At 43.5% G+C, this 17123-nt stretch overlaps 1 protein-coding gene across 1 annotated transcript in view; it reads left to right on the top strand.

Annotated features, from left to right (window-relative positions):
• BRINP1 (BMP/retinoic acid inducible neural specific 1) overlaps positions 1–14169 on the top strand; it is an 86802-nt gene extending 72633 nt beyond the window's left edge. The window contains exons 6-8 of the mRNA XM_051636916.1: positions 762–998; positions 6787–7009; positions 12490–14169. Coding sequence (XP_051492876.1) covers positions 762–998; positions 6787–7009; positions 12490–13630 — 1601 coding nt within the window. The 3' untranslated portion in view covers positions 13631–14169. The remainder of the gene's footprint in view (positions 1–761; positions 999–6786; positions 7010–12489) is intronic.
• The last annotated feature ends 2954 nt before the right edge of the window (positions 14170–17123 follow it).

Below are 17123 nucleotides of genomic sequence, written 5' to 3'. Positions count from 1 at the left end.
CCCTGCCCAGGTGGATGGATGCACAAACACTCACTATGGAGAAAGAGTCGTGGGGATGGATCTCTCAGCTAATATAAATCCTCAGAGCTCCACTGAAATCATTGGCACTAAATCCATTTGCAGTTTTATAGGATTTGGCAAGTTGCCTTCCTAGCAGGGAGCGAGCTGAAAAGATGTGGGTACCCAGCTCCTGAGCTGGGCACTTAACTCTGCAAGGTGCTCTGACAAATCCCTGCTTGGATTATTTTCATTTCTTCTGTTTTTCTTCCTTTCTTCATTTCTCTTTCAGCATGTAGTTTCCTTGTTTCTGTGGTACCAAACATCTTTAGTCTCTCTCAGAACAAGTCAGAAGAGCATAAGGCTTATCACAGCTGAACTAGCACTTGGTTGCAAAGTATTAAAAAACTCCCTCACCTGTGAATAAGGGAGGCTTTGGATTCAGCTGCTTTGTGCTGGACTGGGATCCAGGACTGGGATAAAGGGGTTTCAGTGGGTGTTGGGGAGGGGAAAGTTACTTGTCACCCTTCTCTCCCAGAGCAGATGGTCTCTGCTCTCAGCTGCACTGGAGGCATGCAATTTGTACCCCACCTTCCTCACTCATAACAGCTCTGGGAGAAATATCCCAGCAGCTTTTAATTCCTCAGCATCACTTCCCCGAGCTGTTAATGAAACAGCTTTTGAAAAGAAGGACAGATACCTGAAATGACTATTTTTTTAATATTATTTTTTTTTCACATCCTTGTCTCTTGTATTTCCACTAGGTCTCCAGATCATCTTCCCTCAGTATTTACAAGAGAAGTTTGTCCAGTCTGCCTTGAGCTACATCATGTGCAATGGGGAGGGGGAATACATCTGCAGGAACAGCCAGTGCGGCTGCCAGTGCGCCGAGGAGTTCCCGCAGTGCAACTGCCCCATCACTGACATCCAGATCATGGAGTACACACTAGCAAACATGGCCAAGACCTGGACAGAAGCCTATAAAGATCTGGAGAATTCAGGTAACAAAGCAAAATGTATTTTCTCATTGATTCCCGCCCCCCCCCCCCCCAAACAAAACATGCCAGAGAATACCGGCTGAGAATCTTTTCTTCTCTTAACATAATATTCCAGTTTGGATTTAAAAAACAGAGGATATAGAACCCAAAAATGTGATCATAGAAACATAGAATCATGGAGTGGTTGAGATTGGAAGGGACCTTAAAGATCATCAGGTTCCAACCTCCCTGCTATGAGCAGGGACACCTCCCACCAGACCAGGCTACACAAGTCTAATCCAAACTGGCCAGGGAGGGGGCAGCCACAACCTCCCTGGGCAACCTATTTCAGCACTTTATTACCCTCCCCTCATGTTGAAGAATTTCTTCCTAATATCTAACCTGAATCTACCCATTTTCACCTGTCTCTACACTTTCTGGTGAAAAGTCCTTCCCCAGCTTTCCTGGAGCCCCTTCAGGCAGTGGAAGGTGCTCTAAGGTCTCCCCAGAGCCTTCTCTTCTCCAGGCTGAATTGCCTCACCTCTTTCAGCTTGTTTTTGTAGCAGAGCTGCTCCAGCCTTTTGATCACCTTTGTGTCCCTTTTCTGGCCTCTCTCCAAGTGGTCCACATCTTCCGTGTGATGAGGGCTCCACAGCTGTCTGAAGTATTCCAGGTGCAATCCTGGTGGTGCTACTCTTGAGGGAGTGCCTTTTTTTCTCTATGCACGTACAGAGAGAACCACACACCGCATGTAATTTTATGTATAAGGAGGTATTTTCCATAAAAGAGTTTGTTTGATTAAAAATCTGATTTTTCATACTAAGCCCGCTCAGAATCTCTCTTTAATAGTTCTACAGAGAAACTGCCACAATATGAATGATGCAGAAATTGCTTTTCAGATTTGCATGAATGATTTATTCTGCTTTGGTGAAAGGCAATTCACAAAAAGAGAGCACAGGCCAGATGACACCTCATTTGAGACAGAGAGGAGAAGGGAAGATGACTTCCTCCTACAGAGCCAATATCTGCTGGTGTGAACATTCCTCTTCTCCCTTCACTTTCTCCCAGAGTGATGCTGGGGGTGTCAGTGGAGTTTGTTCCACGTTTCTGCTGGTAACACCCATAGTAGGTACATGATACTACTCTCAAGAGCTTGAGGTAGGAAAAAGAGCAAAATTATCAGTGCGCTTCCATCCTTTCTTTTAGCAAGTGCTCTGCCTGCCCTGCATCTTACATGGGCACTAAGCAGAACTTAATCCAGAACTTCTCACCCTTGTGCTGCTTTCCCTCTCTGTGTTAGCCAAATACTTCCCAACACATTCTCTTTATTCATTATTGTCATAACTGTCCAGGTCCTTCTGTTATGAAAGAAAACTAAGGAAGGGACCACCTGTCTCCATTCAAGGTACTGAAGAATTCTTTTTCAGAAGTCTTCCCAGAAGCAATTTCTTTCTTCATATTGAAGGTCACCTTAGACCCTTTAATGGTTAAAATGAAGGGGCCTATAATGTTCCCTCAATGGATTGTTGGGGACTGCTGCATACTTGAATATGTGGACCCTGCTGGTGTGTCTGCTGGTGCACAGATTCTTTTTTCCAACGCACACTGTCTAATGAAGTGCTCAGCTGAGCAAAGTCAGAGTAGCAGTTAATGGCAAATTAATTGCAATCAGAGAAGCAGTTAATTGCTCAAGGCCAATGACCATCTTGACAAGACCCCCCCATATACTATAGGGAGCCACAGTTCCAGAAGGTGGTCGTCAGCTGAAGAGGTCAGTGATTTTCTGGGAGTTTCTATAGATTCATGGACAGGACAAACCTGAAATGTGGATTTCAGAAGCTTCTACTAGCTCAGTACTCTGCACATCAGAATTACTGGCAGTGCCTGCTAGCACAGCTCTGCCAGGAGTGAAGGGTTCTTAGTTGCTAGTTCTGGCACAGGATCCTCACACAACAGGCTCAAGAAACACATCTTGGCCACCACCCATCAAAGCCTTCTACATTCCCAAGAGATCTAACCAGGACACTTAGGTGAGAGCCCTATGAAGAGAGAACTAGAGTCCCACAGTGACTGTTTTGCTGTTACACTCCCTACTTGTTGCACTTCATCTAAGTAAAGCCTGTGGTAGATAATGATATTCTGTCTCCCTTCCCTGGAGATTTCAGCAGGGGAAGGTGTTTTTCAATCCCAACATTAAAGTGACACATTACAGTGCAATTCTCTGCTGTGCTGTAGCCATATTCCACCCAGGGCTGGAGACATTTCAGGGCTAGATGGAGTGATTATCTTTATGTTTAAAGCTGCTCCATCTCATTCATCACTTTGTTGCCTCATGCGTGAACTTATCCTTTGAGATCAAGGTTGCCATCACAAAAGAATGTGGTATTAGTGTTTTGCTTCTTTATTTTAATAAATATTCCCAATAACTAGAGGATTTTCTTCATAATAAATGGCAGAAAAGAAATCTAATGACATCTGAAGGCTTTTCCAATAAAATGGGCTGAAAGGCACATGAGTGCTCAGAAAGCAAATACCGTTTGTACAAGAAGCTACTGATAGCCTGAAAGATCTATATTCTGTTTCTGATCTGTGGTGGATTCCTAGGCCAATTTGAAAAAATTGTGCAGGGCAAATCAAGAGTTGGTGTGATTTGAGGCAGCATCTTCAGAGCCAAGGAGGCCGCAGTAAAATGATGGTGCTTTAAATCAGCTCAGGAGCTCTTTCTTAGTCCTGTGCTTCATTGCTCACGTGTAAAGCCAGAAAAATAACACTGCCTTATTCTTGGCATTTTACTATGCCTGGCCAAAAAAAATCTGCACCAGGACTGGGATTCTGGATTTTAAAATAGTCTTTTGATTAAAAGGCATGGCTTTGGGTTTGTTGTTTTTTGTTGTTTTGTTGGGTTTTTTTCAGCCCTGTTGCTTTTAGGGGAAAATATAATTTCTTTTTTTAACTGAAAAGACAAGCATTGGTAAAAATGCAAGTTTCACTTTTGAAAGAGATGTTTGCCATGGCCATTTAGTTGTGATGTCACCCTTCTCTGGAGGCTGGACCTTCTGCCCAGTAGCACCTTCTGTAAGGAACCATTGTCATAAGACTGCCTGCAGGGGTGGGTGACTCTGCCAAAAGAGGGGCCATGTTGCATTACGGGAGGTGTAGTCCTAACCATCATCAACATTTTCTGTGCAAATCAATAAAATCAAAGCAAATGCAAGCAGCCTTATTAGTTAATTAGAAATTCTCAGAATTAAGAATGAATTCTTCCCAGAAAGTCTTCATACGATGCAGCCACAGTCTCGGTTGGGCCCTCCAGGGATACTTATGAATAAATAATGAAGAAACTATTCATTTTTAGAAAGTATTTTCTTTTTTCATCCCCCCCTTCTTAAAAACAGCCCCACCCAGCTTTTCTTTTGCTCATTTGTTTTTCCCCCAGCGTTGCACTGCAGTATCAAAATGTGCCCAGAGCACAGAAATTCCTCCCTTCCCCGTCGCTATGAAAAATGTAGCCCATTCATCATCGGAGGGAAAAGAGCTTGGGCTTTTGCACAAACAGGCTTTTGAGGAAATTGATTTATAAGGGGTGGGAAGCAAATGCAAGGCTTTTACTGCTGAAAGGTACCAGGAGTAATCAGCATGGTCAACAGAAGCAATTATACATGATGATAGTTTCAGAGGACCACTGAACAGGACAGAATCATTTATGGGGAGGAGAAGGGCACTGAAAGCAGCATTGCAAAGAGAGTGAAAACCTGAGAGATGATTACAAAAGAAAAAAACCCACATCTCCCTTATCTTTGGGGAAGATAGAAGAATAGCAGATGTCCTGTGGATCTTGATAGTGCAATGGTAATAATTATTTTTATTAAGTGCTTGGTCTCGCCATGGGGTGAGTAGGACACGAACATCCATTTACCAGCTAAATAGTGATGATACTGACTAATGCATGGATATTCTTAACTGGGCAGATAAGCATTCACTTGTCCTCTTTTTCTTCTGAAGAAGGGATGAAGGATTTAAACATTTAAAAAAGGAAAGGAAGAAAATAACGTAAACAACTTCTAGGAAAAGAAGTCTGCATTTCTTGATGGATATTTTGTGGGGTTTATGGCAGAGCTCTGCTTCACCACCCTCTAGAAGCAGGGTTATCACCAGCACTAGATCAGGTCAGACATGGGTTGTTTTTTTTTCTAGCAGAGTCTAAAATGAGAGGCTTTTTTCTACATCTCTGGGCACCGTGTTCCAGTGCTGCATTACCTCCTAGTAAAGAAGTTTTCCCATAAATCATTTGAACTTCTCAAGCTGCAAACTGTCTACAACTCCTTGTTATAGCATCTGTTTCTAGTAAGAGTTTCTGTCTTTTATATTTGTAAGCATCTATTAAGCAGCTGTAGGTTGTAATTAGATTATCCCTTGGCTGCTTTGCCATAACAAACAAGTGCAGCTTCCTCCACCTGACATTGCAGGACTTATGCTCCAGGCTCATGACCATCTTGGTATCCCTCAGCTACTCCCTCCCAAGTTCTCATCACCCATCTTTCACTGGGTATCCCTAAAGCTGGGCAGGTGCAGCCATAACTGAATCTCCCAACCTACTGGATTTAGCCCAGGATGCAGTTTGTGTTTTTTTTTCCAGTGAAAACACAGTCTTCCCACCTTCGCTATGGTGTCCACCATAACCCCCAGGACCTATCTGGTTTTCTACTGGTCATTTCCATGCCTGTACTGACACGTGGGGTTGTTCTGCCCTGGTGCAAATCTTTGTTCTTTCTTGCACTTTATGAGGTTTTTGCTGGCTCACTCCTCACGTTTCTCAAGGTCTCAGTGTGTCAAACACAGTCTTCTGCTATCAAAAATTGAGTTATTTTCTGCTGAGAAAGTTGGAACCATCTGTTTTTCCATACAAGGATGTCCCAGCCTGGTAAGAAGAGTTTAAGCAAACTACATTTCTCAGTTAGGAGGAAAGGGATGGTCATAAACAGGAACAGTATCAGATTTTTTATTTTGTGATAAAAAAACCCTCAAACAAACCCTACGCAATGTTTATTTCATTATCAAACAAGATCAAATGGAAATAAAACGATCACAAAATAACATCGACTACATATTTTTGCATCAATTAAGTTTTTTTTTCCCTTGGCTAAAATTGGCACATTTTGCTCTGACTTTAGCCCTGCAAAATACTTTGTTATTTTCATTGTTACATAAAGCAACTCATTGAACTTCAAATGAAGTTAAATGAGAGAAAAAAAAAAAAAATCAGAATGCTCTTTTTAAAAAATGAGAAAGCAGGACATTTTAACACAATCCAAACCCTTCCCCTGGGGATTTTTTTAAAGCTTTTTTTTTTTCCTCTCTCTCTTTTTTAACAACACAGCTGAAGTGATTTGACTTCAACAACAAATGATGTTTTAGGAGCAGCTGAAAAATAATTCGAATGAGAACTCTTTAACTGACAATGATTACAAGTCCCTGCTTTTTGTTCATGGCCCCTTGACTATAATCTTATGCTCCAGAAAATTTGCTCTTCTCTTTTCTCTACCATGTACATACCAGCCATATTGTTTCACCCTAATACTCTCTGGGTTTCATTTCCCATGTGGAAGGAGCAACAGCCGTGGAATCAGTGAGAATCCTGGGGCAGAATAATAGACCAGTGAATGAATGGACATCACTTTCCTTCACTTAGAGCACTGGTGGCCTCATACATCTCTGCTGTTTCTCCACCCTGCTGATGAAAAGCTTTGGAACTTTGTTGTTTTTTAAAAAAAAACAAACATCTGCGTTTCTCCATATTTCTTGTGCATTCCAGATGAGTTTAAATCCTTCATGAAAAGGCTACCTAGCAACCACTTCCTGACCATTGGGAGCATCCACCAGCACTGGGGGAATGACTGGGATCTGCAGAACCGCTACAAGCTGCTGCAGAGCTCCCTGGAAGCCCAACGCCAGAAGATCCAGCGCACTGCCCGCAAACTCTTTGGCCTCAGTGTCCGGTGTCGGCACAATCCCAACCACCAGCTGCCTAGAGAAAGGTACCTTCATCCTTCCCTGGGGGTGTGTGCTGGGTGCCTGGCGGGGCTGAGCCTGGGCTTGGACCTAAACCCAACAGCCTACGTGGCAGAATATATCGGGTGTGCTAACGTGGTGGTTTGGGGGGGAATTGAGGAAGTCTGGGAGAGGGGTGAAATTTCTGGAGGTCTAAGAAGCTGTATCACAGACCTGAGCATATCCACATCCTTTCTGTGGGGTCCTACTGACCCACCTGCTTCTGTTGTGTTCTGCAAGACTGACATCAGACAGCCAAGAAGACTAAGCTGATTTTCAAGGATCTTGCCCAGTGTACCACAGCGAAGCTTTCAGCTTCCTTTTGCTATTAAAGTGGACATAGTGAGCACGAGATGCTTCAGCCCATTTTTGAGTTGTGCTCCTCAAAGAATGCAGCCAGAGTGAAAGGGAAGCTTTAGCTCCACTCAGAATAGAACACATCTCTTCTACAAAATGCAGAGTAAATCTGCACTGACCAGAAACCCAGCAATGTTATTACAGACAGAGAGAGCAGATTTTCCATTACAGCTGCAGCAACAATTGATATCCAATAGTCAGCTCCTGCTGGCTCCTTTCTGCCCTGACCTATTTTTGACCCTGACTCTGAGCTGAGCTTAACTTAGCTTCCAATCAGTTTTGGAGCCTTGCATCCATGGTTTGTAATAAACATTTCTTTTTGTTTCTTTCTACGTTGTCTGAAGTAAAGTAACACTGAGAAATCTAGGAAAAAATGAGTTCAGGTGCCTTTTCTTGAATGCTTCTCTTGGAAGGGTAAGAACGAGTTAATGTTTGTAGAGGAACAGGGCTTTTTTTTCACCTCCTTCATTCCTTAAATATTCAGTCTCAGGAGAAAATGAACTTATTTCTGTCTCCTGTTATCATCCAGTCCTCTGGCCACTAAGCACCCGGAGTTTTCATTTCACCACTGTGCAGCTCAGGCAACTCTTCCAGGGCTTAACTAATTACCAAGAAATCTCATGTTTCTGGGCAAAGACTTGATGGACTTACTAGGGATGAAGAGAAATATCTATTAAGTTTAAGAGATTATGAAACAAAGTCTGGAGTACATCCTAAAATTGGCCCATTCCTGCCAGTTGGCTGAGTTGCTCTAAACAAGCCAACTGGTGGTGGAGTCACCAGCATGTCCAGGCATTATTTTGAGTTGTGCCACAACAACAAAGCGAAGCAGCAGTGAGCAGATATCCAGCCAACCATGTTGCTGCAAAACATTCAGAAAAATATGTCTTTAGCATTTCTCTGCTATTTTGAAAAGTCAGCCAAGTAGAAAGGGAGCCTCCAACTTCTCCTATACAATCTAGGGGAAGGGGGGCACAATGGATGATGGCAGCTGGGTTTTTAGCTGAATGATGTGCTTGATTTGTTTAAGTCAACATCACCAGGCATATTATAATTTCTTTTCTCATTTGTCATTCTGCATTTGCAGCTAGGCAGGGGGAGGGGCTGGGTAGGCAGATGTGTAGCAGAAGAGGTATGAGTTTCATGGTTCTTTTCACTGGGCTTGGAAATATTCTAATTTTCTAATTGTTACTACACAGAACACAGACACTTATCAAGCATGCCAGTGGCTTTGAAAGGATGGAAAGGTTCTATTAAGAGCAAGCCTCTCTCTCTCTATACACATAATAGTAAGCCTACTTTATATATTCAAAAGCAATGTAAGAAAGAAATAGGATTGCTCTTGGTTGTCCTCAGGGGTTGGAAGAGGTTGTGCTCTCCAAAGAAAGGAAGAGTAGGGATTTTGGCAGTTAGGCTGATCCTCCATGATGTTTTGCAATAGCTAAAAAGGAAATATATATATATATATATATATTTATTTGCTCTGTGCTGCTTCTGCTCAAAGAGCATCTCTTTGCAGGCAGAGTTGTTGGTTTTAAAAAAAGAAACCACTCCTCAGCTGTTAAAGCATCAATGTTGAATGAGTACCTATAGTTGCATTTTAGAACTCTGGATGTAAAATATAAATAACATCCATAGGGGGAAGGGGGGCTGGTACATGTTCTGGGCTCCAGCCAGATTCTCATTAGTTACGAATACATCTTACAGCTGCTGAGAATAAAAATAGCATGTTTTTCATTCACTGTTCCATGCAGAAACCCAAAGTACCCCCACAGCAGCTAGTGCTGGTTGGAAAGTGAAAGGTGAGTTTGTAAAGGAAAACTTGTTAAATCCCTAACTTATTTTTTGCTTGTAATTAATTAAAAAAAAATAAAAAATCTGCCCTGCTGGATTGGGGTTTTGACAGGGCTTTTTTTGTTGTTTTGTTTGGTTTTTGTATAGTTTGGTTTTCTGATCAGCTCAGACACCATCTACAATAAAGCTGCATCTTTATCCCAAGGGACATCCATCAGCCTCTTCCCCTCCCCAGGCCTGATTAATCCTGAAAGATGACAAGTCAGGAGGAGAGAAAATTATTCATCAGCTTTCTGTATAACCTGACCTCTGCTTCTGATCTGAAAACCCAACCCTGTCCTGCAAAACTTTTTTGTCACAAGAGATTCTATGTTTTCAATGGTGAAAGAGCTCAGCATGATTACCTGCCTCCAGCTCCCAGCACTGTCAGGGGACTGGGTGGCTCCAGGGAACAACAGCAAGAAAACACTGCAAAATAACTCTCATTCACAGCTTTGCCTGGATGCAATTTTATTTTATTTTATTTTTTTTCATTTAAATTTGGAATGCAAGATATTGAAGTTGAATATAACATTGTTTGACAGTGACCTTTGAAGACAGTTTTCCTGTTTTTAATTTCACATGCTTTGGTACTTTAGACTTTAACTGGCAGAGGTAGCAAACAGGCGAAATAACTTCTGCAGTTATATTAAAAGGGGGAAAGATAAGCTCCTGACTCCTTAATGAAAGAGAAAATAATGAAAATTAAAACCACTGGCTACCCTGCTACTGGCTTTCAGCTTTTAAACAATGGCTTCCTTGTGCCCTGACATCTCTTGATGATATTCACACTGGTCTGAGCCACCACAGGGTGTGTTTTAAGAAGTAACCTCCTGTCAGCTGAAGGGCCTTAACTGGTCCTGTGTATATTCTTATCCTGTCCTAGTTGTGTGACAAGACAGGGTAATTTATACCATTTTTTCTCTCTCTCATTCTATCACACTTCCCATTGTCATGTTTGTAGCTGATGCCCAGCTCTGCCCTGGATTCTGCATTTTCATTTAATTACATCCTGTATTGCTGCCATCAGCAGATGGTGGGTAGTCACCTTTTTTTTTTTTTTTTCCTTGTCCTACTTGTGTCTTTGCTGAACACTAAGACATAGACCAAAAAAATCCCAAACACCCCTCTTTCTCCAGGTCTACCCCCATACTTTCTCTTCAAAGTTGATTGGGGGAACAAGAAAATTATTTTTTCCAATTGCAAGATATCAGATGAGACTCATTTCTCCTTTCTCTCTGCCAACTGTTAGCAGAAAAGAACAGAAAGATAGCATTTCTTTACCTCTAGGAGCACACCTCAGACAGACAGGATAGAGTCATCTGAGACTTATTTTGATCTTGTCCCCTGCTGCATCGCCTGGCAGTCCCTGTTCCATGAACTCCATGATATTATTAACATATAAAACCTGTGTAAAGCACCAAGCCAGCACTGCACAAATGCACTGGGGATCATTTGCAGGAGAAAACCTGGAGAGTCACATTCCCTTGCCCAGAGCTGGAGCTAGGATCCATGCATGAGGGTGGCTGGCTTTTGGCTGCTGTTTGCACTTGCAGCTGTATGAGGCTGCTGGCAGCTTTATGAAGCAGTGGTAGCACGTACACACCTCATCAGACCCCACTCAGAAGCCACCTTTAGTCCTCTGAGCAACCATGACTACTTCATCTGGAAGCCTGGAGCCACAAAAAGCAAAAAAAATGTGACCCTGGAGTGAGCTGTGAAAATTAGGGAAATACTGTCCTCACCTCACAGACAGGAGAGCTACTGTGAGTGGGGAAGGGAGACCCTGGCAGCCCCGTGCCATACGAGCAATGTAAAAACTGTCTCTTTCCACATCCAAGGCTTCAGAATTTTCCTGCTTACACCCTTCCTTTTTCCTCATGGTCTCGTTTTTTTCCTTTCACTCAGTTTTCCTCTTGCTTCTTTTCATTCCTGCCTGTCCTCTGTCTTTCAGCTGTTGCTGCTGTTTCCCCTCTCTCCATCCCCATTCCTCCTGCCCACTGCATTTATCTCTCATTCTTCCTCTTACCTGCACATTTTCCCTCTTTTTCTTCCACTACTCTTTCTGCTCCTTGATTATTTCTTTGCTTCCAGTGCTTTCCTGTTTTATACTCTCATCCCTCCGCTGGCTCCCTGCCCCTTGTCATCTTGCTGTTCTATGCTGCTGTATCATTTAATGCCTTCTTTGATACAGCCTACAGCTTAATGATTATTCGGAGGTCAGGCGATGCAGGTGCCATGAATTTCACTAATCCAGCTCTGAGAGCCTCTGTCCATAATCACTCCTCCCCTTCTACAGGCACTGAATCCTAATTTGTCATTAGCCAGTCCTCTCACTGCAGCTCTAACCAAGAACTTTTTGCCCAGAGGAGACAATGAAGTATTCATTAGCTTGGGGGAAGGTGGAGGGGAGGGAACGAGCTGTTCTGCTGAGAAAGGAGTCGCTGTGCTAAGATTTCCTGGGGAGGGGGAATGAGGGGGCACTGGGGCAACGTTGCAAGTGGGTTTTACAAAAGTGAACGTGGGTTACAGTGTCATTCCTTAGGAGACATTCCAGGGCTGCAGGATGTGGATTGAGGGTGCTGATACAGCAGCTATGGGAGTGGTGGGGCTTGGGAGTGGGCAAGTGTGGTTTTTTTGTTAAAGGAAGAGGCTGTAAGGGGAGATTAATTAGCAGCAGATTTTTTAAAGGAGAAGCTGTTCTGCCAGATATGGCTCCATGCCCCTTGACTTCCACCCTCTGTTCTGCTGTTACTGAGCTCTGCACCATAAGCAGAGTTTACTACTGGTTTTTCCTCATCCTATTGCAGGTTTAGTTTTGGAGAGTGAGGGGAATTGCTAATGACAAGGAGAGTTTTCTCATGCTAGCCCAGACGCAGTGCTGACTCTCAATGCCTGATAGCACCTCAGCTTCTGGCATGGCTTTAGCAGCTCCATTCCCATGTCTGAACTTTGTCACTGTGGCACTGATGGGATCCTTGGCAGGAGACCATGGCAGTCTCAGCTCCTAGAACAGTGTGGAGAGACCTCAGATGATCAATTCTAACTTCTAGCTGTTTCTTAGAGAGAGGGCTTTAGTTCTTCACCAAAAACAGCAGACGAAAGATTCTGTCTTGAAATAGACTGGAATAGCTCCCAGATGCCACGGCAGGGCAGCAATGTTCTGAGAGCTCTGCCTCAGACAGATCCCTGAGAACACTGTGCCTCCATGAAGATGTCAACACCGAAGGCTCTGTGAGGCTCTACAATGCTAATGTGTTCTTCTTCCTACCTGCAGGACAATACAGGAATGGCTTACTCGAGTCCAATCCCTGCTGTACTGCAATGAGAATGGGTTCTGGGGGACCTTTCTGGAAAGCCAACGGAGCTGCGTCTGCCATGGTGGCACCAGCCTGTGCCAACGTCCCATCCCCTGCATCATTGGGGGCAACAACAGCTGTGCCATGTGCAGCCTTGCCAACATCTCTCTCTGTGGCTCATGCAACAAGGGCTATAAGCTTTACCGGGGTCGCTGCGAGCCTCAGAACGTAGACTCGGAGAGGAGTGAGCAGTTCATCAGCTTTGAGACGGACTTGGACTTCCAGGACCTAGAGCTGAAGTACCTGCTGCAGAAAATGGACTCTCGTCTGTACGTGCACACCACCTTCATCAGCAACGAGATCCGCCTGGACACCTTCTTCGACCCCAGGTGGCGCAAACGCATGTCCCTCACCTTGAAGAGCAACAAGAACCGGATGGACTTCATCCACATGGTGATCGGGATCTCCATGCGAATCTGCCAGATGCGCAACAGCAGCCTGGACCCTATGTTCTTTGTCTATGTCAACCCCTTCAGCGGGAGTCACTCCGAGGGCTGGAACATGCCCTTTGGGGAGTACGGCTACCCCCGCTGGGAGAAAATCCGCCTCCAAAACAGCCAGTGCTACAACTGGACCCTGTTACTGGGCAACCGGTGGAAAACCTTTTTCGAGACCGTCCACATCTACCTACGCAGCCGGACTCGGCTGCCCTCCCTGCTGCGTAACGAGACTGGCCAAGGGCCCGTGGACCTTTCTGACCCCAGCAAGCGTCAGTTCTACATCAAGATCTCGGATGTGCAGGTGTATGGCTACAGCCTGCGTTTCAATGCCGACCTCCTGCGCAGTGCTGTGCAGCAGGTCAACCAGTCCTACACGCAAGGCGGGCAGTTCTACTCTTCCTCCTCCGTCATGCTCTTGCTGCTGGATATTCGGGACCGAATCAATAGACTGGCACCTCCCGTGGCCCCGGGGAAGCCCCAGCTGGATCTGTTCTCTTGTATGCTCAAGCACCGCCTGAAACTCACCAACAGCGAGATCATCCGCGTCAACCACGCTCTAGACCTGTACAACACCGAGATCCTCAAACAGTCGGACCAGATGACAGCCAAACTCTGCTAACCCGGACTTTTCAGTGGACATGTTGGTGATTGATTCTTTTTGCTGTAATAAAAATAAAATTTAAAAAAAAAAAAAGAAATAAAAGAGAAAAGGAAAAAAAAAGTAAACAGAAAGAAAGAAAAACAGGGGGAGAAGTAAAGAAAGGGGGGAAACAAGATTTGTAAAATGTAATTAATATACAAAAGAGAAAAAAAGAGAGGAAATTCTTCATTTGTTGAAAACTAAACCCGTTCTAGCAGCTGTATAAAACTGTCAGGCATGTTTGTTATTTCTATAATCCGTCATAAAAGGGTAACACCTTACTCTCTCTTGACCTTGGGGGTGTTGCTTGCTAGTCCTCAGGGGCAGCAGGGTAAATAAAAGGAGGAGCAGAGAGAGGGGCAAACTTCTGTAATGAACTGTAAAGTTTTCTGCTATGCAGGTGCCAAGACAAAGAGATAAACAGAAAAAAAATATCAAAGCAAACAAACAAGAGTTATATGTAAATGTAAAAGAATTGCCATTATTCCTATAGTGGGAGTAAATGGTTAAAGATAAAAGATATTTCTTCTGTTGAGATTTATGGCAGCTTTATGTTGAGTCATTCATGCAGTCTGGAGGGCAGAAGGTGATGTCAGTCCTTTAAGAGTGAAACTAATGCCTCATTGGTCAGAAGACACGTCAGAGGTGGAGGGTGGGGGCAGGTCTCATGTGTCTTCACTTTGGGATTTCCATCTCAGAAGACTTCACCAGGGGTAGTCTCAGCACTTGCTGAAGAATGGGACATGTCTTGTCCGTTGCTGAACTGGAGTTTATGCCCTGCTTCAGACTGCTGTTGCCTTCAGTGATGTCTGAGCTTAACCCCTTGAGGACCAGCACCCATAAATCTTCAGCCACTCATCAGTAAGGTACTTCCACAGAGTCCCTAAAACAGAAAAAGTCAAAATTGATTAACCTACAATTAAAGTCAAACCTGAGTTTGGCTTTTTGCCTCGGGTTCTGGGTTTTCCAATAACATTGGGAAACCTCACCACCACAAAAACCAAAGCACAAGATAAGAAAATTAATATCTGTGGCTGCGAATGATATCCTGTATATCAAATATACAGAAAACAGAAAATTTTATTACAATATCTGCAAAAGTGATGAAAAGGAGGGGTGGGAGGGAAGAGCACAATAACCAAATTTACCCTCAGTTTGCAAGTAGAAAGCAAAATTAAAAAGGGTTGAATTATCAAAAAAAATGACTGAAATAACTCAAAGGTGAGTAACATTTTGTGGAGTGTGTGTAGATGTGTGATTGGATTTAAAAAAATAATATATGGGATGGAAGGTATGAATGTAGGATCGGCTGAGTTGGCTGATGGAGCCTAAACATGGTGGGAAATGAGTAGAGGGGTGTTTTTCTTAATCTCACTGGTTTTGTTGATTTAGTAGCTCAAGTTGATTGTGAGAAGTGCTAGTGAGAGATGAGAATTTCTGCAGACTTAGAAAGGAGAAATTAATCTCTGATCCTGCTGGTTTCTAGAGCTGGAGGAGGATCCTGTGGAAAAACAGGTGTGAGCAGGAGTGACAGTCCTGATCCAAAGTTCAAGATTCAGATCTGGCTCGAGACTTAATGTGTTGATTCACTAGAGTTGAAAACAGTATTGAAAGTATGTTGGCTTTCTTAGTTGGAGACTTTGGCTCCGATTCTGGGAATCACATCAGTTCTTCTGGAAAGAGCTAAATGCATTGTGATGTTCTTCATGTGTCACCAGGAACTTAGACAATTAGGTTTGGCTTTAGGTTTAATTTAATTTGTGTGGTTTTGGTTGATGCTCATCCAAACTGAGAAGAAATTGGATACCTGAAGGAAAACAGACATTTGTGGAACTCTCCAGCTGAACCAGCCATTGAGGGCATAAAAGAAATTAGCTGGGTAGTTAGTAAGAAAACAAAAAGGAGTCTTAGTCACAAAAGCACATATCAGTTCCTGTCTGTCTACTAAAAGGTGAAGAAGTTCCTGCATCTGGAGAAGAGGTGGGTAAATGAAACAACAAAGATGTTTCTAGGGACACCCATTGGCTTCATTGGTAGTAACTTTGTGTTTTCCTTTAACTTCCATTGCCATCTCATTCTGTCTGTACTGGTCTATCCATGCAAGAGGTTGCAAGGTTATCTACATTTCCCGGGTTGTTCTGAGCAACCTGGTCTAGTGGGAGGTGTCCCTGCCCATGCACAGGGGTGTGAACTAGATGATCTTTAAGGTCTCTTCCAAGCCAAAACGTTTTATGATTTGTTTGTTTTTAATTTGATTCATTTTTGCTTTGTGTTCGGTTCATGTTTATAGACCCCACCATTCACAGAGGCTTCTTTATAGTTGTGGCATTTCTGTGTCAGCTTTCTGATAAGAGAAAATAGTATGCAAAGAAGTTAGCTTTAAGTAAATAGTAGAGAGTATTCATGGGAAATGAATGTCAAACTTGTAATTATGAATGAAAATAATGTTCCTGACAGTTACATCCATCCTAGCAGGGAATAGAAATGTACTGTTTAATTTACATGTATGACCCAAAGAGCTGACACTGAAAAGAACTATAGTTATTGCTCTAAAAATACTGAATACTACTTACGAGCAACCTATAGCCTGAGATGCAGTCTGCATGCAAAGATGAGCTTTGTTCATGGCTGGGAATAGCGAATGTGCTAACACAAAGTGAAGTGAATTCTGTACGTTACTTTCCTATGAGATAAGTATCCAGCTGTAGTGACTAGAAGCTAAAGAAGTTGCCCTTAAAGCTCAGTTCTCGTGGCTAACTAGCAACGCATTAGCTTAATCTTGCCCCCAATTTTTGGGGGAGCAAGTCACTAGCTTCTGTGTGTCCTTAACAGTGTCTTGGGATGGTCAGCCCCTCATACTACTGGGCTTCAGCTGGGGAATCAATACCACAAACATTGGGGACCAACAGAATGTTAAACCACTCTGTCCAGTTCAGACCAGTGGCAGACAGCTGTGGAGTTAGAGGGGCACTGGAGAACATCAGCTAGCAGTTCCACCATGGCTGGGAGTAGGGAAGCTGGAGTGTAGGAAACCAGTGTAGAGAGATGAAAGGAAGTTTGGCTCTGGGACCTACCCTGGGAACACCTGGTGGTGCAACATGGCACCAGGGTCTAGTGGCACATCAACACCACAATCTAGAGCCATGTTGCAACATGGCTAGATGAAATTCTGAGATGGCATGAAGCCAAAATTTCTCATGGGAGGTGTCCCTGCCCATGCAGGGGGATTAGAACTAGAAGATCTTTAAGGTCCTTTCCAACCCCAAACCATTCTATGAGACTATGAGCTTTTAAACGTAGCCTGGACAATGCTACACTCTTGCTTTTGGTGATACAAAAGAAATATCTACAGGGCACATGCTCTGCTCCACAGCTCAGACCCATAAGCCCTTCCCCACATATGGAGAGACCTGTGACCACCAGATCCAGAACCAGATCCCACAGGTTTGTTTTAGGATACTTGTTCTGCAGG

The sequence above is a fragment of the Apus apus genome, chromosome 19 (assembly GCF_020740795.1).
Source record: "Apus apus isolate bApuApu2 chromosome 19, bApuApu2.pri.cur, whole genome shotgun sequence".
Lineage (NCBI taxonomy): Eukaryota > Metazoa > Chordata > Aves > Apodiformes > Apodidae > Apus > Apus apus.
This window is presented reverse-complemented; position numbering and strand designations above follow the sequence as displayed.